Below are 23166 nucleotides of genomic sequence, written 5' to 3'. Positions count from 1 at the left end.
AGCTGCCAGTAAATACAGGAGCAACCAATGAAAATAACAACTTCTTCTTTTAGCTACTTACATCCCACATTTGGAACTCCCCATCTTTGCTCACCTTTTGTGCAGTTAGCTTTCTGCAATTCTACTTCTGTTCAAACCAGTTTAGCTGCTTAGATATCCACACACCAACTCAGGGAACTGAGACAAGGTCCAGACAGCTCATCAACTTACTTGCTGAGTAACACTAAAACCAAAAAAGCTCACACACCAAGGGAGTCACAAAATGTGTATTCCCAAAGAACAAGAATTCTGCTAAATGGCTAATGCCAACATCAAAATGAGAATGTTTTCATAGAATCAATCAATTCTCAGTAAGGGCAACTAATGCGTAAGCAAGCAGGCAGGACACACATATGACCATTTCTATTAGGTAGGAGTAACTTCCTAGTTTTGACTATTCATGGGTAGACAGACATAAACAGCCAAGTTGGAATAACAGGAAACTGTAGGGAATAAATCTATATTCAAGATACTCTAATTTGTGCACAACACATATGCACTAGCCTGAATGCAGATTTAACCTATATTGAGGGGTGACCTACTTCAAATATCTCTTCTTGGGAAAGGGAAATCAAGACTATGACCAAAAGCCATGCACACAGCAACACACAATTGTAATCTGAGCTCATTTGGTCATGAAGATGAGCCAGTAGGCATTTTGTTCCAATTTAAAACACAAGTTATATATACAGTTTACTTAAAGCACTTCCACATTTAATTTAAGCAAAATAGGTTTTATCAGAAAGTTACACAAACCCAAAAAGCTGTGTTTTCCAAAACCATACTTTATTTTTAAAGGCTAAGAAGTATTCAGAACTGTATTTCTTAAGCAAAAAGATTCACGTTTCCTGTGCAGGGTCATTAGTAGGAGAAAAAGCATTTGGGGATTTACTTTTTTGCGACTGCTGTTGAGTTCCTACATCAAACCAGATTTGTTTAAAAATGGTAACACCAGTTATGGCTTAAGATACAGAACTACAACAGAGTAACATAAACCTTGAAACTCAAGGTGTGAACAGGTAACTATGGTCATTGTTTCCACATAAAGATGTTTTAGCCAAGACAAACAGAAGCAATAACTGCCTTTATTGGTAGCCAAATCCACTGAACATCATCAGCACAGACACTGCTTCGAAGATACCCATGCTGATAAATGCACATGTTAGAAGAATGTCCAGTCTCTTCCAATTACTTCACCTTTTCCTCCATACCACAAGCCTCAAAATCATGGAGGGATGAAACCACAACAGATACTTTATTTCTTTTTTTTAAACAAAAGGCTACAAGAAGAGACGGAAGACTACAGAATGTGGTGAAGAATGATTCATCACCTCTACAGAGACAGCAGGACTTTGACCAAGAAATTTTAGTAAGTGAGCATGTAAGAACCCAAACCGATTCAGAACCCAGAGCTGCAATTTTGTTGGGTACTCCTCCCCTTTACTGATCTGTAACTCTGCATGTTCATGTTCTGGATGGCTTGCATTCAGTGGGACAGAGGTAGTGATGGGAACAAGATTCCTTCCCTAAAGTTTCCAAATAGATGCAACCTGGTAAGCATGGCCCCAAGGAAGGGTAAGTGCAACCAGCAGAGGGCCTGCCAACTGGGAAAGGACAAGAGCACAAGCACAGACAAGAAGCTGCTCTCCCATACCCAGACCGATAAATAAAGTGTTACGTAAAGGTACTGGACAAGAATTGAACAAGTAACAAAACATCTGTGGCCTCAACAATATGTACTTCATGCCAGGTTGTGCAAAGGGTAGAACTGTACCTTTGCTGCACAGTTGTGGTAATCAAAATGATATAGTATTTGCAGTACTGCCAGAGGTTCCAGTGTGTAACTAGCTAGCCTGATTATAGTGATAATAGCTCTAAAAAGTCATTCACCCATTTAAAAAAAAAAAGTATTTGCAGACAATTCCTTTATCCAGTTAATTCTTCAGACTTGTCCCACCTTTGCTATTTTTGTCCTAAGGGAATTAAGTCAGACTTTAGTTGTTAAAGTTCTTTCCCCTTTGCTCAGTGAGAGCAATTTTAAAAAAATAGCATGTTTTTATCTTATACTCCTGAAATACTACAATTTGTTATAAGAATGTTCAGTCAGAGAAAACTGTCTGTAATACTTATAATGGAAGGTTGCAACTGTTGGACAAGAAGGGATGGTTGAAAACTAGGTCATCTGAATATAATTTGAGTTCTATAAACCAATAACTGAATAAAGTCAATACTTGGGGCTAGAGAGCGCTTCTCCTTAGAACACCCCATTTCTCTTCTTAAGAAGATCAGAGGTAAAATGGTTTGTTTTATTGCAACACTGGTTAGCCAAATCCAATCTTTGCCATTCGGATATGATTTTTCTTAAGAACCAGGGATTTTACGGTTTACTGCCAAATTTGGCAGACAATTTACTGATGAGATTCATGACCTTGGGATTGCTCTGGTACTTGGACATATTTGCTGGGTTCTGGGCAACATCTTGGAATGCAACCATAACTTCTGGATCCTGCAGGACAAAAAGAAAAAAAAATTTGTAAAACAACTCTACAAAAGTGATTATGTGGCTCCACATGAATCTAGTCTTGCTCAGCTTTTACATAACAAGACTATGCTAGACTTCTGGCAAGAACTCTAAAGACAACCCAATAATACAGTGCATGTTGTTAAAGCTGTGTCACTAAACACCAGAGACATTATTGAACTTGTTACAGTAGTAGTTCAGCGTGTGAGAAGGGAGATAGGATAAGACTTCTGTTTTCCCAGAAGAGGAGCTGTCAAACACAGCCACATCTACGTATTATTTCTGTTCAGGCATCTTTCAAATGTATTTTGAAGGAGGAAGAAATTTGATGTGTGTAGCATGCATGATAGGATAATATATTCATGATAGATCTACTCTGACCAATGGCTGATGCTTGTCCTTTTCTTATTTTTTCATTCTAGCAGCAGAAGCCTGAAACTATTGGGTTGTAAGCAGACAATATGGCAATGTTTGGCTTTTAAAAATGCAGATAATTCTCAGTCATTCCTCACCTCCACTGAGAATTCACTTGGAAAAGAACCTTATCTCTCATCACACTACCGTGTTGCAGTTGATAAATACATCCACACATTCAATAGTCAGTGCCCAAAAAATAAAAATCTCCATCTTCTCTATTTAGTATGAGAAGTATTAATACCTTTTCCCCATACTTCTAGTATACCTTTAGCCTCCACTGAACTTGAAACGGTTTTACTCGTTTTACCCGTGTATGTTTAGAACATAATGTATCTGTATGGAACAGTTTTACATCTCAGCCTGGAAAAATGTTTCCATTATAAACAGTATCTACAAAAAAATCCAATTTTCTTTAATTCAACAAAAGTGCGAGCAGTTTATTATGTTAATACAAATCACAGATGCTAGCTGTAATTTCATCTGCTGCTCTTTCTAGGATATTTAAGTACTTTCACCAAAAGACACACTGCTTCCTAGACTTCTAACCCATTGCTACAGCAGGCACGTTCTTTGCAAACCATCACAACCTAGTAAGTGTGCTCAGAGTTGTTTGTGCTACTATAACACCATCCTGTATCTATTCTAGCATCAGACTCAGCTCAAAGCCGTTTCACAAGTCTGATTCTAAATTGCATTTGGTAGGTGTGGACTCCACTGGAAGCACCTACACCTACAACATGTATTTTATACATGTTGGGAAACAAGAGTCCAGTCTTATGGGAGGATTTACAAATGTGTTGTCTCCCTCACAAAAGATAATTTGTAAAACATACGGAAAATAGAATGCTGAAGTTCAGAAAAGAGAGACTAGATACGTTGTCTCCACTTTACAGGATACCCGTGCAAAGAAAAAAGGCAAGACTTTCACAACCTCAGACTTCTTGAATTGATTTCAAAATGGAGCATATGATTATAAAGATTATGTCATGTTGTTTAGTCTGTGGTTTCACTCATCTATGAATCTGGAACAAAAAGCTGAGTAATCTTAGTCACTGGTTTGTGTCAAAGCACTCCTAAATTAACATTAAATATCCAGTTTTATGCTATATGTTTCACTTTCCTATAAATTCATAGCAAGTAAATGATTCTGTACTTCTGTGACTCCCTGGAAGCTCTCAACCTTAAATCCAAGGTTTAACCGTGATGAGCACTATTAACAAAATAAAGTGTAAGACTGAGGATATCAACATTTCTGTAGGAAAATGTTTAGCGCATAAGGTGGAATGGTAGCCATTCTATTAATGGTACTAAGGAGATATTCCGTTTTCTAATGCTCTGGTCTTTAGTTGCAGAAGGAAAATTAATACTTCCAAGAAAAAAAATTACCACTACTTTTTTTTTTTCCAACTTGACACATTTTGTTGGAAGTCTGTGTCTAACATATGGCTACATGTCAAATAAGGAATCCATAGATTCATCTTACACATCACTCCTCATAAAAAGAACTTCTACTTGACTCCAAAATGCAAATGTCATGTGTCTAGAGAAAGCAGTTGTACAAGCAAGATATGAAGTACTAGACAACCCTCCAGATAGACTGTAAAACAGTAAAATAAAACACTCTGAAATTTCAGCCAATACTTCTGGAGACTAGAGAGTTTAGGGACAAATGAGCTAAAAACCCATGCATTAGAAATCACTTCAAAAAGTCACAACTTGCTCCCATTAAGAAAGTGTGAAAAGAAATGCAAGAGAAGTTTTGCTGCTTTAAGAAAAAAAATCCAGAAGAAATAAATCATCAAGATAATAGAACCAGACATCTTCCTCAAGAAAGGCAATTTCAAAGTGGTTTGCAGAGATCACAAAATCACAGAGTTGTTACGGTTGGAAGGGACCTCTGGAGATCATCTAGGTCAACCCTCCTGCCCATGTAGGGTCACCTAGACCAGGTAAGATTTATGCCAGGGACAAGCAATAACTCCCCTAAACATGTCCACAAGGCAGCCATATCTGGTTCTTTGGTCGCTTCTATGGATGACAAGATGAATTAACAGCAAAACCAGTTTAATGTGGCTTCTCTTCAGGCACGCAGGGCTGCCAGGTTTACTCAGATGTTACAAGACTCGGGCACATTTCAGTGTTAACTCAAGAATAGCCTCCAAAATTATGAAATTATAGCAAGTCTAAAGAGACTGGGGTGGTGGCCTTTACTCTTAGAATACTCCCACTTTGGCACTAACTCCCCACGATGAAAAGCCTCTACAGACTATCAGTTAAAAAGCAATATTAGAGCAGCAACTTGTGTGATTCAGTGTGTTGAGATCTTTTTGTTACCTCAGATAACAGACATAATAGCTGCTAAGTAACATCACCCATCAACATATTCCACAGCTGCACTAGGCAAATGCCAAGCAGTAGGAACTACTGTCTTTTAAAACTAGAGCTTACACAGCCAATTCAGAAAAGACCAGAAAGCAGAGTTGGATATTTTAGGAAAAGCTGGCAGTGTAGACATAGATCAAGTTCTAATAAATCATATCTGGATATGAAGTTGGTACAAGAGTACAGCAAGAGACTCGAGGTTTGCTAACAGGCTGCACATGCTAAAGCCTGCCTGCATTATCAGAAAACACACACTCTTGCAAGAGTCCTACCCTATGCTGGGGCACATGTAATCAGCATGCAGTGGAGTTTTCTTAAAGGCATGTGACAAGCACTTAATATTTAGCTGCACATCAAGACTGTTTTCAGCAACCTTTCAGAACAAACTCCAGTGTTACAGCAGGAAGTAGACAGGTAAGAAAGACAGCTCTAAGTCAAGGACCCTTTCTGCATAAGTTTGCATGCAAGCCAACACTGTGATTGTGGCAGTCTAAGTAAAGATGTGTTTTTCAACATCAGCAACCATGAAGGGAATGAACCCATTAACTTCTGCATGCAAAGTGGTGATTTTTTTGTGATTCCAGGGCATACTGAATAAGCTTCCTTTGTGATGTCATTATTTCTGATAAAATGAGCTGAGGACAATATGTAACTCTACTGACAGCAATCCAGAAAAAGGAAACAGGACAGTTTCATACTTGATCATATTAGAATGCAAATGTAACTACATAGCTCTGACTTTTTCTAGCCCACTTGCCCTTAAAACTGGTGTTGTCAGACATGGTCCCTTTAATCTGTTGAAACAATTTTCTTGAGTAAAAGTACTTATGACATTAAGCAATTAATCAAGCCTACCAGGGAAGTAAGCTTTCAGAGTATTATTTCAGAAAATGCCAGATGAAGAACTACTCTAATACTAAGTCTCTGGCAAAACCTCAGATATTTAATCTCCTAAGAGAAAGGCAATTCTCATCACAGTATTATTGTAATACACTGTGTAAGAAAAATATTGTCAATTTTTTTGTTTGTGCATAATTATCCCTCTACAAAGTGTGCGCATTCAAAAAATGAGCAAGTGAATTGTAATGTGTGAAAAACGACCTTTAGAGAGACTTTTTCAAAAGAGGTGACAACTGCACATAGCACACAGTTTTGCCTATCATAGATGGGGGGCAGTGTTTGTGGGTCATCTTTAATTAAGCTTCCATTAGTTTCAAAAGCAGCTAACACTGAATTCAGACAGTCTGGTGTCACAGACATCAGGAAAGAATTTTACAACAGAAATAAGCAAGCACCCCATTGCTATCCAAAAGATCACATCTTCCTTAGGCTCATAGGTGCTGTTCTTCTCTCATTCAGAATGTGTAGCTTTAACAAATGCTCACCTGCATAGCTGCAAGAACTTCTGGATCACTGAGAATCTCATTGAGACCTGGCATACCTGCCATTCCTGGCATGCCTCCAGCCCCAGGAAAGCCACCTGAAAATCCAACACAAGAAAAATGCATGACAAAAAATGTTCAACTCACTGCTACAGTAATTATGCTCACTGAGACCAAGACACACTGCCCTTGCCACATCTCTAAAGCCATGTCTTCTATATGGCTACAGCTGGTCCACTCAATGGGAAGCAATGAAAGGGTCTTCACCTACTCTTTCTGCTATGACCTACATCTTATTTCATCCATGTTTTTAACCCAATCGAACAGGAGGCCTGTAATGAGTACTATTCTTTTCCTGGCTAACTGAAATGAGGTAGGTCTCAAGTTCAGGAACTCATAAGGAGTTTGAACAATTTAGGGCAGAAGCAGCTCAGTATTATGTCCCAGGTACATTCCACGTTTGACAGGAACTTTAGATTTTGAAAAATTGCACCATCAATGGGAAAAAACTCCAACAAAACACCAAGAAAAATATTCCTGAAGTAAAATTCTTGAGGTTCCCTTATGGAATCCTTATTCTGCAGCTTCCCCAGCTGCGCTGAGCATGACATGTATGGTCTCTATCTGGCTGCTGATCCAGCTGGAGCACACACACAGCCTATCTCAACTCTCAACTACATCTCAAGAACATCAGTACTTTTGTTTCTCCCCAGTTCACTGTAAAACATGGAAAGCCTGATTTTTGTGAAGCTGTCAAGGATAACTTTTCTATAAGGTAATCTGCACTACCTCCTTTAAAAAAACAATTCAACCAGCACAGATTTCTCTCATATTCAATCCAGATTTTCAACTTTAGAACTACTGTTCTTAAGCAGAATGGATTCAAGGCACACTGGGTAATTTAGAACACATTTTTATACTAATTTTAAAACACATGATCAAGCAAATTCTGCTTCTTTTGTTTTGCCAGACCTAAATACTTTCATTCTGTTATCCTTCAGTTATTGATTTCTGTCTTCCCTCTACTTGCTACACAGCATCAATCCTCTTCAAGAGAAAGAATCCCTCTTAACCACAAGTGCTCCAAGAGTTATTTGTACACAAGTTTTAAACTTCACGTAAGATTTTTCTCTCTGTCTTGAGAACAAATACTATAAAAACTGCAGTTATAATACTCGATATGGAAACAACAGCCACCTCTACCTCAAGTATTGGTGCTTAAAAATAAAATACCTGGGAAGCCACCTGGGAAGCCACCAAACTGAGCTCCTCCAGCCTGTCGTCTTGCTTCTTCCTCCTGCGGATGAAAGCACATCATTCCACACAAAACTATGGAACTGCAGCCTGTTTTCTACTGCTCAACTGGGTTTAGGAGAAAAAAATTATCCGAGACTGTTTCAGGCAGATAAGCTATGGTAAGAAGCAAAACACTCTGTTTTCAAAATCACTGACAAGAAATTGCTCTGTCTAGTCTTAATTTTGTACATGATTGCAGGTTAGTTATGCAGGGTACGTTTCTACTGAATACAAACTGTACAATTTGTTTTAACTCCCCAGCTGTATTTTTAGAACTCCCACCCCCAACATATTAAAATACATCATTAAAGCAGAAAAAAAAAAGCAAGCAAACTGTGCCAGGAATTGAGGAAGAGAAGAAAAGTACTATTCTGCATTTGAAACCTCCCACTTTGGGATACATAAGTACTTTAAGTGAAAACTATTCTGGAACAGTCATACAATAACTGACTTCTTGAAATACAGGATTAGTAGAGATTCTAGAGACTGTTTCTGTCACAAGCAATAAAACCAGATGAACTCAAATGCTCCCTTCTCCAGATTTCATTACTGGTTAAGTAACCAAGACAGAAACCAAAATTTAAAACTTTAAATGTAAATTATTTCTTCCTCTGTAATTAATTTTAACCAAGATTAACACTCTCCAAATTATTAAGAAATATTAAAGCCTGAATATTCACCCTTTGTGCTTTCTCATGCTCCTCCCGTGCCTTCTTCACTCTTTCCATTCTTTCCTTGATTTCCTTTTCTTCACGCTTCCGCTCATATTTTCGTCGATGTTCTGCAATTTTCTGAGCCTGTCACAATGGAATACCAGGAGTTCCTATACATTTCTAGCACATCACATGACATATTTTAACACAAAACCCATATAAGCATAACCAACTCGTTCTACCAGTTCTTACAACTAAGATCTAATTTCGCATCCTAAAAGCCCGCTTTGTTTTAGGAGCCATTTGCTCTTTCCCATGGCAGTCAGTCATTCATGTCTACTCAACCCTGACTGGATTCAGCAGAACATGCACTCTAGCATTTTTTTGCAGTAGTTTTGTGACTTGTATCATTGTTAGAACTCGAACATGTTATTATTCCATGTCCCTTTATGCTTTTATGCTGAAATATTGATTTCTCTGGGGCTAAAACCAGCAACTGCCCTGGAAGAGGGCACAATAGGAAGTATAATTCCCACTGCACACACATACACTTTTTAGATAGTGTTTTAGTGTTTCAGATGCCTCTGCAGCATGTACACACCAACACAAGCAGACCAAAGAATTCCCCAATCAAACCAAGAAAGGGCTGGTGGGGAGGAAGTTTGCTTGCTTTTACTAACTTTTTCCTCAAGTGTATTAAATCTATAGTCCCAGCAAAAGAGGAATTAACAATTAACGTCCCAAGGCTTCTCACTCAGGACTCCTTATGACAACAGAATCAACTGCAGCATTGCTTTCCTCAAAATATAATGTATCCTTATAAATAATTGCAAAACTGGTTCATGATTTCAGAAATAGTGTATGATGGTTACTCTGTAACATTCCTGTAACAACAACCAAAAAAAAAAAAAATCGCAAAATCCTGATGCAAGAACAAAGATACTACTAAGACAATGGATACTCTCGTATTCTTTTAGAATACTCTTTAAAGGAAAAAATTACTTTTTAAGTAACAGAGCTTTGATACAACTAATTTTAGCTAGGAGATGCTCTTTCCGTACTACCATCAGTCCTGAAGTGTATCTGCCAGAGAAAGTACACTGGAGGCAGCAGGAATGATAGAGTGAATGCAGTACCCACTATCAGATCCTGACGTCACTGACATTTAATGGCTCATTAAGAGTGAGGTAAGTGTTCTGTTTTCTTTTTAATGAAGCATAAAGAGTTTCTAAATTTTAGATTTTTGTTATTTCTAAGTATTTCTCAAAATGAACTAAACGTTTTTAGAATTTGACTTAGACTTTCAGCTGAAAGTGCTACAAAGCAAAAAATTTTAGGAAAGCTTGAAGTGAAGAAATTAGATGAATGCATCATTTTCACTTACTAAAGATTTTGAAAATCACCCACGAAAAGATCCTATGCTTTTCCTACAGCTACAAACACAAATTCCTATGCAGTTAGCAACTACACATCAATGTACCACAGAAACTCACTCTGCTGTTTTTGTGCTCAGGTAGATTAACTGGGAAAGAAAAGGTTACCCTCAGCCAAGCATTAAGCATTACTTCTTATGAATACCAGTTGAGACCTAAGACCTAATTAAATCAACCACAGATCAATAGTCTCCAAAAAAAGAAGACTAATAGGTTGCAAAATGGTTTCCATTGTCATTTTGCTGGAGACAGCAAAGACATGGTAGAAAAGCTGAAAGCTGTAGTTACTAGACACAGGAATGTTTCTGCATGTGGGGGTTTAAGCTTGACTGGCTGCCAGATGCTAAGCTGCTCTCTCACTCCACCCTCCTCAAAAGGACAGGAAGAGAAAATAAGATGGAGAAGCTCTTGGCTTGAGATAAAGACAAGATCATTCAGCTGCTACTATCATGGGCAAAACAGACACAGTCTGGGGAGGATTCATTTAATTTATTGCCCATTAAAAATGGAGCAGTATGATGAGAAACAAAGACAAAACTAAAGCCACCTTCTTCCTGAAGCTCAGCTTTACTGCTTCATTCCCCACTCTTCCACCCTGAAGAGCACAGTGGGATGGAGGCTGTCACCAGTTCATAAACACTTACTTCTGGCACCCCTTTCTTTTCACAGCTTTTTCCTGCCCCAGTATGTCTGCCCCACAGGACACAGTTCTTCACAAACTGCTCCAGTGTGGTTGTCCCCACAAGGTACAGTGCTAAAACAACAGACTGTTCCACCATGGATCCCCCATGAGCTGCAGCTCTTGCTGCAGTTTCTGCCAGGAGCTCTCCACAAGCTGCAGCTTTCTTCAGGGTAGATCCACCTCCTCTGTCATGGGATCCTCCACGGGCTGCAGGGTGGATTTACCCCACTGTGGATCTCCATGGGCTCAAGAAGGACAACCTGCTTAACCATGACCTTCTCCATAGGCTGCAGGGGAATCCCTGTTCCTATGCCTGGCACACCTCCTCCCACTTCCTTCTTCACTGATCTTGGTGTCTCTGAGGTTCTCTCATACCTTTCTCCTTTACTGCCCTCCCTCTCACAGTTGTTACACGGCATTTTTAACCTCTTCTTAAATGTTGTCACAGAAGCAGCACTGACATCACTGATTTGCTCAGCTTTGGCAGCAGCTGGAATTGGCTCCCTCTGACACAGGGACAAATCTCAGGTCACTCCTTACAAGAGGCCAGCCCTGCAGTCTCCACCTTCCCCCAAACTTCCTATGTAAATCCAATACAATGCAACAGCTGCCATTTGTGGTGTGTCAAGCATTTCAAAGGAACAGGCAAAAACATGAAAAAGAAAGCCTGCTATCACAGTGTTACAGAAGTTTCTCCTTATAAGAATCCTGGGGTCAGCCAGGGGAGAACAGCTGAAAAACAGTTGTGCAGAGCTGAGGCTGCCCTCATGGGGCTGACTATTGAAAGTATGAACCACAGCAAAATGCTTCCTTTGGAAAACGTGCTTAAGGTCAGAGCTTTGATCAACTCAGAAATATCTTGGCAAAAAATCAATTATCAGCTATCTCCATCTTTTCTGAAGGTTTTTAGTCTAGATTCTAAAATACCTGGCAAATTTCAACTGCTTCAGATTATTCTGTTAAAATTTAAAAATTCGTATTTCTGTTACATGCCGAGCCCCACACACTCAATTTCTCTACACACAGCTACAAACAGCTGTTACTAAAGACAGAAGTATTTATAAACTCAGTCTGAAGTGTCAGGAGACATATGAAAACATATGAACAGACAAAGTCTTTTGAAGAATATGAAGGCAGCTATGTCACTCAGACAAATACAGGAAAGACCTCCAACATTCCTCCCCACTTACTCTTGGCTGCACCTCCTTCAGCATGGCGCTTGCATCTTCATCATAATCCAGTTTACAAGCTAATGCAAGATCATGAGCAGCCTCCTCCCAGTGACCAAGAAGTCTGGACCAAGAATTTAGAAGACACCAACAGTCAGAAGGGATAACTCAACACTTGAAGATATTCAAAATATTTAACCATGCATCACTCAGAAATCTTACTTAGAGCTACAAGGACTTACAGAAGTTTAATAATCACGGTGTTTCCTCTAAGCTGCACACTACAATACCATTAAAGGACACTTGCTTGCTTCATATCCTCACAGTAACTTTTGCTTGAAGTAACAGTAAGTAAAAAACTCACCATGAGAACACGTCATTGTCTGTTATAAAGAATGATCTAGCAGGGAGAAGGTATCCTAGCTAAACATGAAGCACTACTACCACCTCAGGCTTAAGTGGACCCTCTTACTCAGCACTCAAACTTCATGACTGGATGCACCATGTCTTAAAGCCTCTGTGCACACTTCTTTAATTTATATATACTCCCAATAATTAAAAATTTAAGCAAATGGTGGTACTACTAAATGGTCAAAGCACTTCTGCTCACAGACAGAGGTATTAATTCAAACTATTCTCCAGTCTTCCCACCCTTAGGCTTCACACTGCAAATTAAAACTGCAGACACTAACTAATCAGTCTAAACACTGTCTAAAATGCTTTTTAAAAAGTTATAATCGCATTTACTTCTTCCACTTTTACATGAGCCATAAGAATTGTCACCTTTTTTCTGGATTTACTGCTATTTAAAAATTTTTAAAAGTTAAACTATAGTTGGCAGGATGCCTAACACCATTTTAAATAATTACATTTTGCTTAATAACATTTCTCAATTGCAACAAGTGATTCCCTAATAACCAAGCATTTAAACTTACTACGTAAAAGAACTCCAGGGTCTAAGGAAAAAGGACAGCAGAGAAATGTTCAAGAATTATAAGGCAGTAAAGAAAACCCAACAAACTATGCGAAAACAAAACACCTCCAAACAAATAAAAACAAGCAGTCCTAGATCTCATAATCTTTACCAAATTATTAGAAAATGTTATTCAGAAAAGCAGTAAGCCACTACAAAATGAGAGAGGAAGGGTGAGAGTGGGGACAGTACCAGGAGGACTACTCATAAACTGCCATCAATAAATCACCACCACCCTTTCTATTCTCTAAGCCACATACTCAGCTCAAGGGTTTCTTGGCTCACAGCTATTGCTCTCAGCTACAAGACAAACAGTTCAAAGGTGCAGAGGAGAGAATGTATGAACAAAACTATTCCCTTCAAGTAAAGATAATATCAAGTACAGGTGCAGTTCATTACCTATGTGCTTTCCCCCTCCATTTATAGGTCTGTGCTGAGTCAGGATTAATCTTGATGGCTCTGTCACAATCTCTAATGGCAGCATTTGGCTTCTGTAGTTTCACAAAAACACTGTGGGAACAAGAACATTTATCATACATATTGAAATACCAAGTTACTAACTTAAGCTGGAAATAATTTTGGATGACTAACAGGCAAGCTAGTGAGATAATCCATTTGAAGAGCTGAGTTCAAAAAGATTTCATAGTAACATAGATAACAAAGTTGCTAAAATTTAGTCTCACTCTCCCAGCATTGTAGGTGAGTCACGGGCAAGAAGTGAAAGCATTCATTGTTCAGACTCAAGCCTCAAGAATAACTTCAGTGCAGATGAGAAGACACATAAATGCCAAGGACAGTTCAGCCCCATGGTGCCTGGGGTCTTTGGTCAATGGCAACTAGCAGTTTGAACAAAACAGCAATAATATTCTGCATGCCATATTGCACAGTCTTTAAGACAGTAACACAAAGAAAGCATGAGGAGTTTACACAGTCTACAAAGATCAACAGCTAGAGCCATGAGGAAAGGAGGTAGGAGATGAGTCATCAAAATCAAAAGCAGCAAAACAAACACAAATTTAGCAAGAAGGCCCAATTCCTTGTCAGTTAAATGTAAAAATGGAAAATTTTACAACACACAAGCATATCAGACTAACTAATAGCATGGTACTTTAGGAGTTTCTAGTAATTAAAATTAAAAATCTCTTAAGGGAATACTAAAAAATATTCCTGAGTTGACAAAAGTATTCAGTATTCAACATATTCTATGTCAGAACTTCTACAACTACATCTAATTCTACATCTCTTTTTTACATATATTTGAAACTTCACTATCATTTGAAAATTTCACTATTATTTGAAACTTCACATATAGTAACTTCACATATAGTAACTTCACTATTGAGGCTTCTTATAAAGCAAGCACAAAGTCACACATTGTCTTCTAGGAACAAACAGCTGGACAGGGTGTCAGGGAAGTGTCCCAAAGCTACACATCATCAGTGAGAGCCATTCCAAGCTGCTGGCTCCACAGAGTCTCAAGTCTCTTAAACACACAAATCCCCCAGAACCAAAACCATGGATTACTCCTAGCACTTGATCAGCATGGCTGGTTTGACAATATCCTAATATATTACTCATTTCTTTCTACAACAGACCAAATTGAGGGAACTTTTAAACTTCTCCTTATATTCTTATTTTTCATTGCTACACCCAGTCCTGAGAAGACAGGACAAAGAGATCTTAAAAATACTGTTATGATGAGTGCATTAAGGTACACAAGTGGTGTTACATGTAAAAAACTTTGATATGGAAAGGAAAAAAACAGCAAGGCAAGTACCAGCTAAGATGCATTACAATGGAACAGTACTTTGTATTACAAAGGACACTAATCTTATGAAAGTTTAAGTTCTCTTTGAATAAAACTTTGCCATGGGAAAGATTCACTAAATTATCAAATCATCGATGGTTAGTGGCCTTTTGTGTAAGAACAGAAAAAAAAAAAAATTTGCTTCTGCAACCCATACTTGCCAAGCCTTCCTGAAGAATCAGGAAGACTAAGATGTTTGTGCATTATGAATTCAGAAAGTTCTCAATGCATCATCTGCAGTCTGGTAGATGTAAGTAGCAGTAAGGTGTGTAGAGAGAATGGGCTGAGATACAATGTGTCCTTTTCAAACATAAGACTGTTGAATAGATCGCAGTCTACTAACATATTCATTTAGCAGGTACAACAGGGAAAGAATTTACAGGATTCTTAACTAAGTTTGCATCTAAACCAACTATAATTTCGATCATCTTAACCTCACAATACACTTCAGATTTTACAAGTGTTTGTAACCCAGCATTATTCTATCTCAACATACCAAAAGCACTATTATTGAGGAATACTTTCATTCCAGGTAGTTCCATGTGCAGCTGCAGTGTCAGCTGAAGACTGAACTCTGGGTGGTGAGAGAAGGCACCTCTGAGGCAAGTCCTCATGCAAGAACTTGTGTCAACCTTTGCACAGGGTCCTGTGGGCCAGCCAGGTGACTGGACACTCAGACACAGCAGGAGTCCATGACCCCAGACTTTCACAAGCACAAACTGTGAAGGTATAAAAGGGCTTCCCTCTGTTTGGAATTCCTCCTCAGAGGGACCAGTTTGAGCTGTTATTTTGTTATTGAACCATGATTAAATTATTTTAAGGATACAGAAGTCTGAGAGTCTGCTGTGGGAAACCCAGGGTCGAAACAGCAAGAAAACCTGATCTGACTGTGTGAGCATGGGGGGTGTAGCTGCAAAGGCACTCAGTCCCAACTCAGGCAGTGCATGTGTGACTGGAAGGTTGCACAGGAAAATATCCTTAATGTTACCACAATGCATTTTGGAACACCATTCTGTTATTTACTCTATTACCAAGATTCTTTATATGGCTGCTACAGCAAACTTGGTGAGTCAAACAGAAGAGAAACTGCATGAAATGAACACTTCCCTTTCCCTTCTGTGGTTTAAATTTACACAGATGCTCAAGTTGCTTTATATTTAGGCTCCTTAAGGAAAATAACAGAACAGGCAGAAACATTAATGACTAGTTTATGACTCACCTTGCCCTCTTGGCATACAAGATGGCCAAACAAGGATTCAGCTTGATAGCATCTGTGAACAAGTCAACAGCCTTCTGAAGGTCCCCTAAATATAAGTATCAGTGAAGTTTCAATGATTATGTAATGAATTTACATCTGAATTCCCAAACCTGCCTCATACAATGTTAGGTGCCTAGACACTTCTTACATAAAACATCATTAACAAAGAAAAATCACTTTCTCCCTCTCACTATGTTACTGAAGCACAAACTCCAAAATTAATGCTTGAGGAGAAGAGATACTTTTCCCAGTTAAATTTGCATATTTAACTTTGAAAGCAATCAAATACACATCTTTACTATACACTTTTTCACTGCATTAGGACAAACCACTAGAGACACAAACCATAATAAGGAGGGAATTAGTATAATGACCAATTTGTAATTAAGATGCTGCAGTACCTCATTCCCCCCTTCCACCTTTCCCTAAACTATGGCTACATTGGAGAAACAGTACTTGAAGAAGCTTTGATGTTCTAGATAGTTTTGGGAATCCAACAAGAAGTATGTTTCTCCTCCTTGAAAGCATTCAAAATGGTCTAAGATATTCACTTTCTTTTTTGCAATAGGAGAACCAAAACTAATGTCTTAGAATAAGTACTAAAAATCAATTTATCACCTTCACTGAGAGCATTTATCGCTTCAATCTTCTTTTCATTAGCTTGATCTGCCATCTCTTCAGTTACCTAACAAAATAAAATTAAAAACACACACAAACCTGTAAGCAATAGCAGTAGAGTCCACGTCAGAATTACCAGACTAAGATCTCGTCAAAGGACAAAGTGTTTCAGTTGTCCAATTCCAGAACGCTAATTTTAATTTGCATTGAAATCGTAGTTCAATAAATCCACAAAACCTTTGCTTCCAGCTTGAAGACATTAGTCAACATTATTTTTAGCTATAAAACACTTGAAAGCTAAGTTGAATAATGATAGAATTCTATGTATTTAGTTTGCATGGGTGTTTTGATAAACTTCTTTGACATTTTCTGACCTGATCTTCCACATGGAACTGTTTGATTGACTCTAACCTTGAATAAGAAAAGAATGTGATTTTAAGCCAGTAACTTTTCTGTTTAGAAGAAAAAGAGTCAAAACAACAGCTGGCTATGCAGATAATAGAGTATTCATCCTCCCTCAGCTTCTATCCCTGATTACACTCAAACCCTCCTATCTGTCCTACTGCCACACTGAAAATATTTTGCTTACCTCCACATTTTCATCTCCCATTTCTTGAGGGTCATCATTATCTGGTTCAATCACTCCCTCATTATCAATTTCTGTGGGAAAAACAAAAAGCAAGACTAAGCTCCATCTACAGAAACAGGATTTCCTGAATCATTTTCACATTGGCAAAATGCAATCAGGTTGCTATTTTCCTCACCTAAGTCGCTCTCTTCACTTTCTGGTTCAGGTGATTTAACCGGCTCCTCTGGGTGTTCCTCTGCTTTGTTCTGAAAAAGAAAAGTATTTGTAGGCACACATTACTTCTGACCAATGCTCTGTTTCCAGTCTCATAAATAACAATGTATTAGAAAAATCAGATTGCTATACAGCTGAACCATTTTAAGATACTAATCTCCTTTTCCCTCCTCTCAGATTAAGCCTATCATGTATGCAAATATTTCAGAATCCAAATCTGGACTCATGAACTTCTATTATTGGCAAAGCTGGTCCTTCAAATATCATAACTCAATAACCAAAAGCAAACAATCCAAATAACATCCAATTCAGACCCAGTTTTGCAGTGATAACTAACCAACCCTTCCAATCTTCCTGTCTCCCCTCACACATTCTCTGGATCAAAAATTCTATCAATTTAATACCATTAAGCTAAGGTTTTTAGCAGGAAACAATAAGCAGATGACAGTGATTTAAATATTGTTTTCATTTGCCAAGGTCGGAGATTGTTGCCACTTCTACATACTCAGAATATTTTTTCAAAAATTTCAAATGTTTTCTTACCGACTTCTAAATTTCATCTGAATACCATAACTTAGCACATCCTGTCTATCATCACAGATACAAACTGTTTGTCTTCATATTTAGTGTCACAGACCATATTCAGTACATATACACAATCCTTCCATATTGTTCTAAATAACCAGTAATTCCAGCCTCCACTGTCTTGTTAAAAAAAAGTTAAAATTCAAAAATAATTTCAAACTTGAAAAAATCCTGATATAAATATCTACAAGGCAAGTTTATTTTCTCCCTTAAATCAACAAAAGCCAACGTCTTCCACAATACTGCCTTAAAATTTTGTTAGTTCAACTGATCACTTCATTACTACATCATGCTTGTTAATACTTCTCATTAAAAGATTATAATTTAATCCACTAACGACCGGAGAAATGGTTTATAAACAGACAAGAGAAAACAAAAAAAGAGAAATCAAGACTCTGTATGAAATTTGCATTGCAGAGAACATCAGGCATTCAGGATTAGGGAAATGGAGCATGATAACACTTGAACTAGGAAGCCATCTGTAATAAGTCATCTGCAACACACAATGGGCAAGCTTCAAACTGAACTCTCAAATTCACCTCCCACATCTGAGTGAAAACAGACAGCAAATTTTCCCCTCCTGTTGCTCAGTAATTTAGCCAGCATCAATTTTCAGTGATAAATTCTTCATATCTCACCTTACTTGTCTCCTGCGCAGAGGCATTGGCTGGAGCAGGCGGTATTGTGCCTCCCATACTTTTCAGCAAAACAGAGAAAAGACAAAACAAAACTAAGATTATCAAAATAGTGGCATGTATTTTATTGATTCAGATCCTACTAATCTCAGCTTTTTGTTGTAACACAAAACATGATGATCCATTTCACTGTCAAAGCAGCAACCAGAGTACACATCCCCCACACTTTTCTCAGTGTAGTGCAATGCACACTGTCTGTTGTACAACTCCATTGAGACCTGTAGTCACTCACATCACCCTTCACCCACCCACCCATTCTCACAAGGAAAAGCTGCCGTGGCTCAAATGGATTTTCTCCTTTAAATGTTACTTATGCTAGAATCAAAACTAGATAGCATGATTATAGATATTGCTAAAATTAGAATTTTTTTTTAACAAAGGTCAAACAATTAAAGAGAACACCCTAAAATGCCTGTGCAATTAAAAAACCCTGCTGCCTAGGAAAAAAACATTTATCTTACATATTGCAATATTCCTGCCTCTCCTTTGCCACAATTAAGGAGCAGTCTTGGTGGAGACGGCATTCTGTCAATATAGAATAAACTTCCACATGCTATCGACTTTGATTAGCAGCCAGGAAAAAGCAGAGGCTGAATTATCCAGCAGGCAGATAGAACATCTAATCATACCTATGACAGCACACTGCAAGGAACAGCATTCCCAGACATCCCCTGCCCCACATTTCCACCTACTGACAGTTTTCAATAAAAATCTTTCCATGAACTCAACTACCAACTCTTTGGAGCCCCACACAACTGGTTAGATGGGATGCAGGGGAAAGGAGAAGGAGGTGGGTAAACAGGGCTGGGCAGGAGGAACTGGAAGGGTGTAGGATTATCTGCTTTCAGGAATTAGTGCAACATAAAACTGTATCCCAAGGATGAGAAGTTACAGCTTCTTAAGTCAAGCTACTGCAGTCCATTCTCCTTCTTTCCTCCTTCCTGTCAGCAGCACCTCAGAGTCAGGCCTCAAACTGGCTGAAAACAAACCTGAATGAGCAGAAGAGGACAGGGATAGGGATGAACTGGGGGAGAAAGTGTAGAAGGAGCTGGAGAAGGAGTTGACAGGATTGACAGGTCCAGGCACAAAGCCCTGCAGCAAAAGGCAAGCAAACAGCACTAAACTACTTCCCATTTAGAAGGAAAAACTGTCAAAAAAACCCCAAACCAACCAACTAAACTCCAACAAGTGTCAAACCCCAGCATGTCCTGAAGCTATTGCAACAATCTCTGTGTCCCTGGGATGTTGACATTACTTAATCGATGTTACACTGCAAGGACTCAACAACTGCAGTCTGAGAAATCATTATCCAGCCAGGCAGAAAACACAAAACACAGACTAACTGTTCCTTTAAAATTTTTGTCCTCGTAGGCTCACAAAAGAACACATAACTCTATTAGTCTCTAAAAACCAAGGAGAAGACTACTGGGACCATCCAGTGAGGCCTTGGAATTTTTCTTCTGCATTAAAAAAACCCTACAAATTATAAAGCATTTTAACAGAGCTCATAGCTAATATCCATGGTATTAGCTGGTTTTAAGTCTTAAATCACTCAAGACTGAAACAACTTTGTTTCTATTCTCTTCATATCCCTCCAAAACTATCAAAGTTCAATTAAGTTTGAGGAATGTTTACTAATATACATGCATGTTTTATAATATGCTATTTCATTAATTGCCTAGGTTAAACAGTTTCACTCACAGTACATGAAAATATTTTTGCAATCCTGGTAATCTCTATTTAAACTACAGCTATAATCCCAGAATAACTCAAAAGCAAGTTAATCTAAAATCTCTTATCCCAGTAGTTGATAACAATGTTTGAATACACAGCAGGCATATATGTAAAGTTTGCAATGTATTAAACCTCAGCAGTACATGGAACTACAAGACACTCTTGTAGGGAAAGGCAGGTACTGAGCTGTAGAAAATGCACAGACACACACAGAGTTTAAAGTGTGTGAGCCAGTAACAACCTGGAGTTGTCAGGACTCCACTGCAGCAGTGACTGCACATTTCCACTCATCACGGCCATGAAAAGCGTCACATTTATGACTCACTGGAAGAACTGCAAATGTGATTTCTGCAACCACTTTTATTATTGACAACAAAATTACCTTAAGAGCGAAATATTCGATTACTGTGAATTCAAAAGGGTAAAAACCTATTTGAACACAACAACAAAAAAATGCAAAAAGCCTTATGAATCAATTAGAGATTCTGTATTTTTAAGGACTGCTATTGTTTCTTTATTCAATTGCAGGGTTTTGAAATATATTTCCTTTAATGACTCATTTCATAATAATTCAAGTAAAACATTTGTATTTTTATGCAATTATGAAAAAATGGGCTTGATAAAAGGAATGTCAAAACGCTTTCCAAGCACTACCCTATGCTTTCTCCACAAAGATGTAGAAATTAAATACAACAGCTAGGCAGAATAAGGGTCAGAAAACAAGTGCATGAAAACAGTAAAACTTAAGGCTACTAATGCAATATTAACAGCTAATCAGAAATAGAGCAAATAGAGCATCCCATTCTGGTTTCATGAGTAGTTAGCATAATTTAAATTAGAATCACTAGGTTTAAGGAAAAAATAAATCAAAACAATGAGCATAAATTTAGTCCAAAAAAAATTAATGACGGATTTTACTATAATTCAGTCATTATTCTAATCACTCATAACACTACTTAGGTAAATAAACCTATGTCTTTCAGATTAAGACAGGTAAGCCAGACTTTTTATATATAAAAAACATTCCTTGGTGCTAAATGTAATTACTGTAGAAGGCAAGCATCCAATAGAAATTCTAAAAATTAATCTGGAAATTAACATGGAGAAAGTCAGGTGGTCATCTTTCCATTCCCTAACACTTTCTTTGGCAAAAAGAAGTCAGTGTTCTTCCTCTCCCTCTAAAACAGTCAGTCCACACCTTCAGATTTACGCAACAGAAGTACTGGAAGAAGCCTAGGGTAAGGCACTGAATAAGCAAAAGGAATAAACACGTGCATTAGGATGAGACAGACATCGATCTCCTTCCCAGGCAGAGCTACATCTACTGCAAAGCCAAGTTCAGTTAAATACCAGCGGTTTTACAACCACAGTATTATTCAGACGCATAAAAAACTTAAATATCACAGAAAAAAACCCACGAATAAACACTTAATTGTAGTCATTTTCATTAGGTCATATTTTTAAATGCCAGTGTCTACTACTCTGCATTTATGTACATATATATACATCTATACACACAAAATCCTGCTGATTAACACAAATTTTCTAAAACAAATCCCACATGGTCACTAGATAAAAACCTTTTCAATTCTCTTTGCCTGACATGTGCACCTGAAAGTATGTCCCTCACTTCTCAAGAGTTCTTTAGCACAGCAGCCATAAAAGCCAAGCAGAGGCACCGCAGCTGAGCACAGGGGTTCTGTGGGTTCTCTGCCAGCAGCAAAGAATCCCAGCCCTTCCAGACTCGTGCTTCTGGGCGCTCAGGGTGGAACCCAAAGAGAATTTGTATTTGAGAAGCATCTGTTACGGCAGGCCCCGCTCACACAGAATATGGGCAGCATAAACAGCAGGCACCTAAATGGCTCACGGGGAGCGGAGAATTCGACTGCCTTTGACATATTAAACTTCAAAGAGCAAAACACGTTTTGGACAGGAACTGTAGCTGCCAGGTATTCTGTGCTTTTGGGTACCAGGATATAAATCAACGTCACTCATCTCCCCAAAAACTCGGCTCCTTTTTAAGACAGGCTAGCCAACTCTGCTGTGTAATGCGAGAATTAGCTCAGTAAGTATTACTCTGAGGCTTTCCAGGCTGGAAAGCTGAGCCACTGAGATGGCCGGGGGGCAGGTTTTTTGCGATGGGAATAGCCAGCGTTAACGAAACAACACAGAAAAACTAACAAGTCTTTTTAACGCGCCGGGAGTAATCCCGGCGGGAAGAGGAGCAGAGGGCGGGAAGAAAAGGAGGGGAGAGGGCGGGAAGAAAAGGAGGGGAGAGGGCGGGAAGTAAAGGAGGGGAGAGGGCGGGAAGGCCGCAGCGCGGACCGGACCGGACCGGACCCGCAGGGGCGACACCGCGGCCCCCCCACAGCCACGCGGCGCGCCCGCGCGCCAGCACGCGCCGAGGAGACACGCCCCCCTCCCCTCAGCGCGTCCTGCGCCAGAACACCCTCCCCCCCTCGCCCCTCACGGCCGCCTCCTTCCGCGGCCCGGGACCGACCTCTCCACCCATTCGCGGAGGAAGGCGAGCTCCGGGGTGTGCAGCAGACCCGGGTTCTGCTTGCACAGCCGGACGAAGGCCCGCAGCTCACTCAGCTTGCGCGAGTCCATGGCGGCACGGCAGCGGCCCAGGCGCGCTTGTTCCCCCGCCCACCCGCCGCGGAACCTTCCAGCCCGCCCCGCCCGCCAGAGGCCCCGCCCACAACCGCGCTGGTTCCACC

The 23166-nt window shown here is 39.1% G+C and overlaps 1 protein-coding gene across 1 annotated transcript; it reads right to left on the bottom strand.

Annotated features, from left to right (window-relative positions):
• Nucleotides 1–804: 804 nt before the first annotated feature.
• Nucleotides 805–23119, bottom strand: ST13 (ST13 Hsp70 interacting protein). The gene is made up of 12 exons (XM_033057707.2): nt 22947–23119; nt 18656–18713; nt 17395–17464; nt 17220–17290; nt 16631–16697; nt 15974–16058; nt 13347–13457; nt 11996–12098; nt 8718–8834; nt 7975–8038; nt 6745–6839; nt 805–2545 (listed from the first exon to the last, which is right to left on the bottom strand). Exons 1-12 carry the CDS (start codon nt 23054–23056, stop codon nt 2417–2419), a joined length of 1080 nt encoding a protein of 359 aa, XP_032913598.1. The 5' UTR covers nt 23057–23119; the 3' UTR covers nt 805–2416.
• Nucleotides 23120–23166: the final 47 nt, after the last annotated feature.

Source organism: Catharus ustulatus, chromosome 4 (assembly GCF_009819885.2).
Source record: "Catharus ustulatus isolate bCatUst1 chromosome 4, bCatUst1.pri.v2, whole genome shotgun sequence".
Taxonomy (NCBI): Eukaryota; Metazoa; Chordata; class Aves; order Passeriformes; family Turdidae; genus Catharus; species Catharus ustulatus.
This window is presented reverse-complemented; position numbering and strand designations above follow the sequence as displayed.

Bases quoted from the DNA above. Each gene is read 5' to 3' on its own strand.
- ST13 (XM_033057707.2), bottom strand. From the start codon at position 23,056: ATGGACTCGCGCAAGCTGAGTGAGCTGCGGGCCTTCGTCCGGCTGTGC. The intron at 17,465-18,655 runs GTGAGATATGAA...TTTCTTTTTCAG, and splicing joins CTGCGCAGGAGACAAGTAAG to AACAAAGCAGAGGAACACCC. The intron at 8,039-8,717 runs GTGAATATTCAG...TTTCATCCGCAG, and splicing joins AGCATGAGAAAGCACAAAGG to GAGGAAGAAGCAAGACGACA.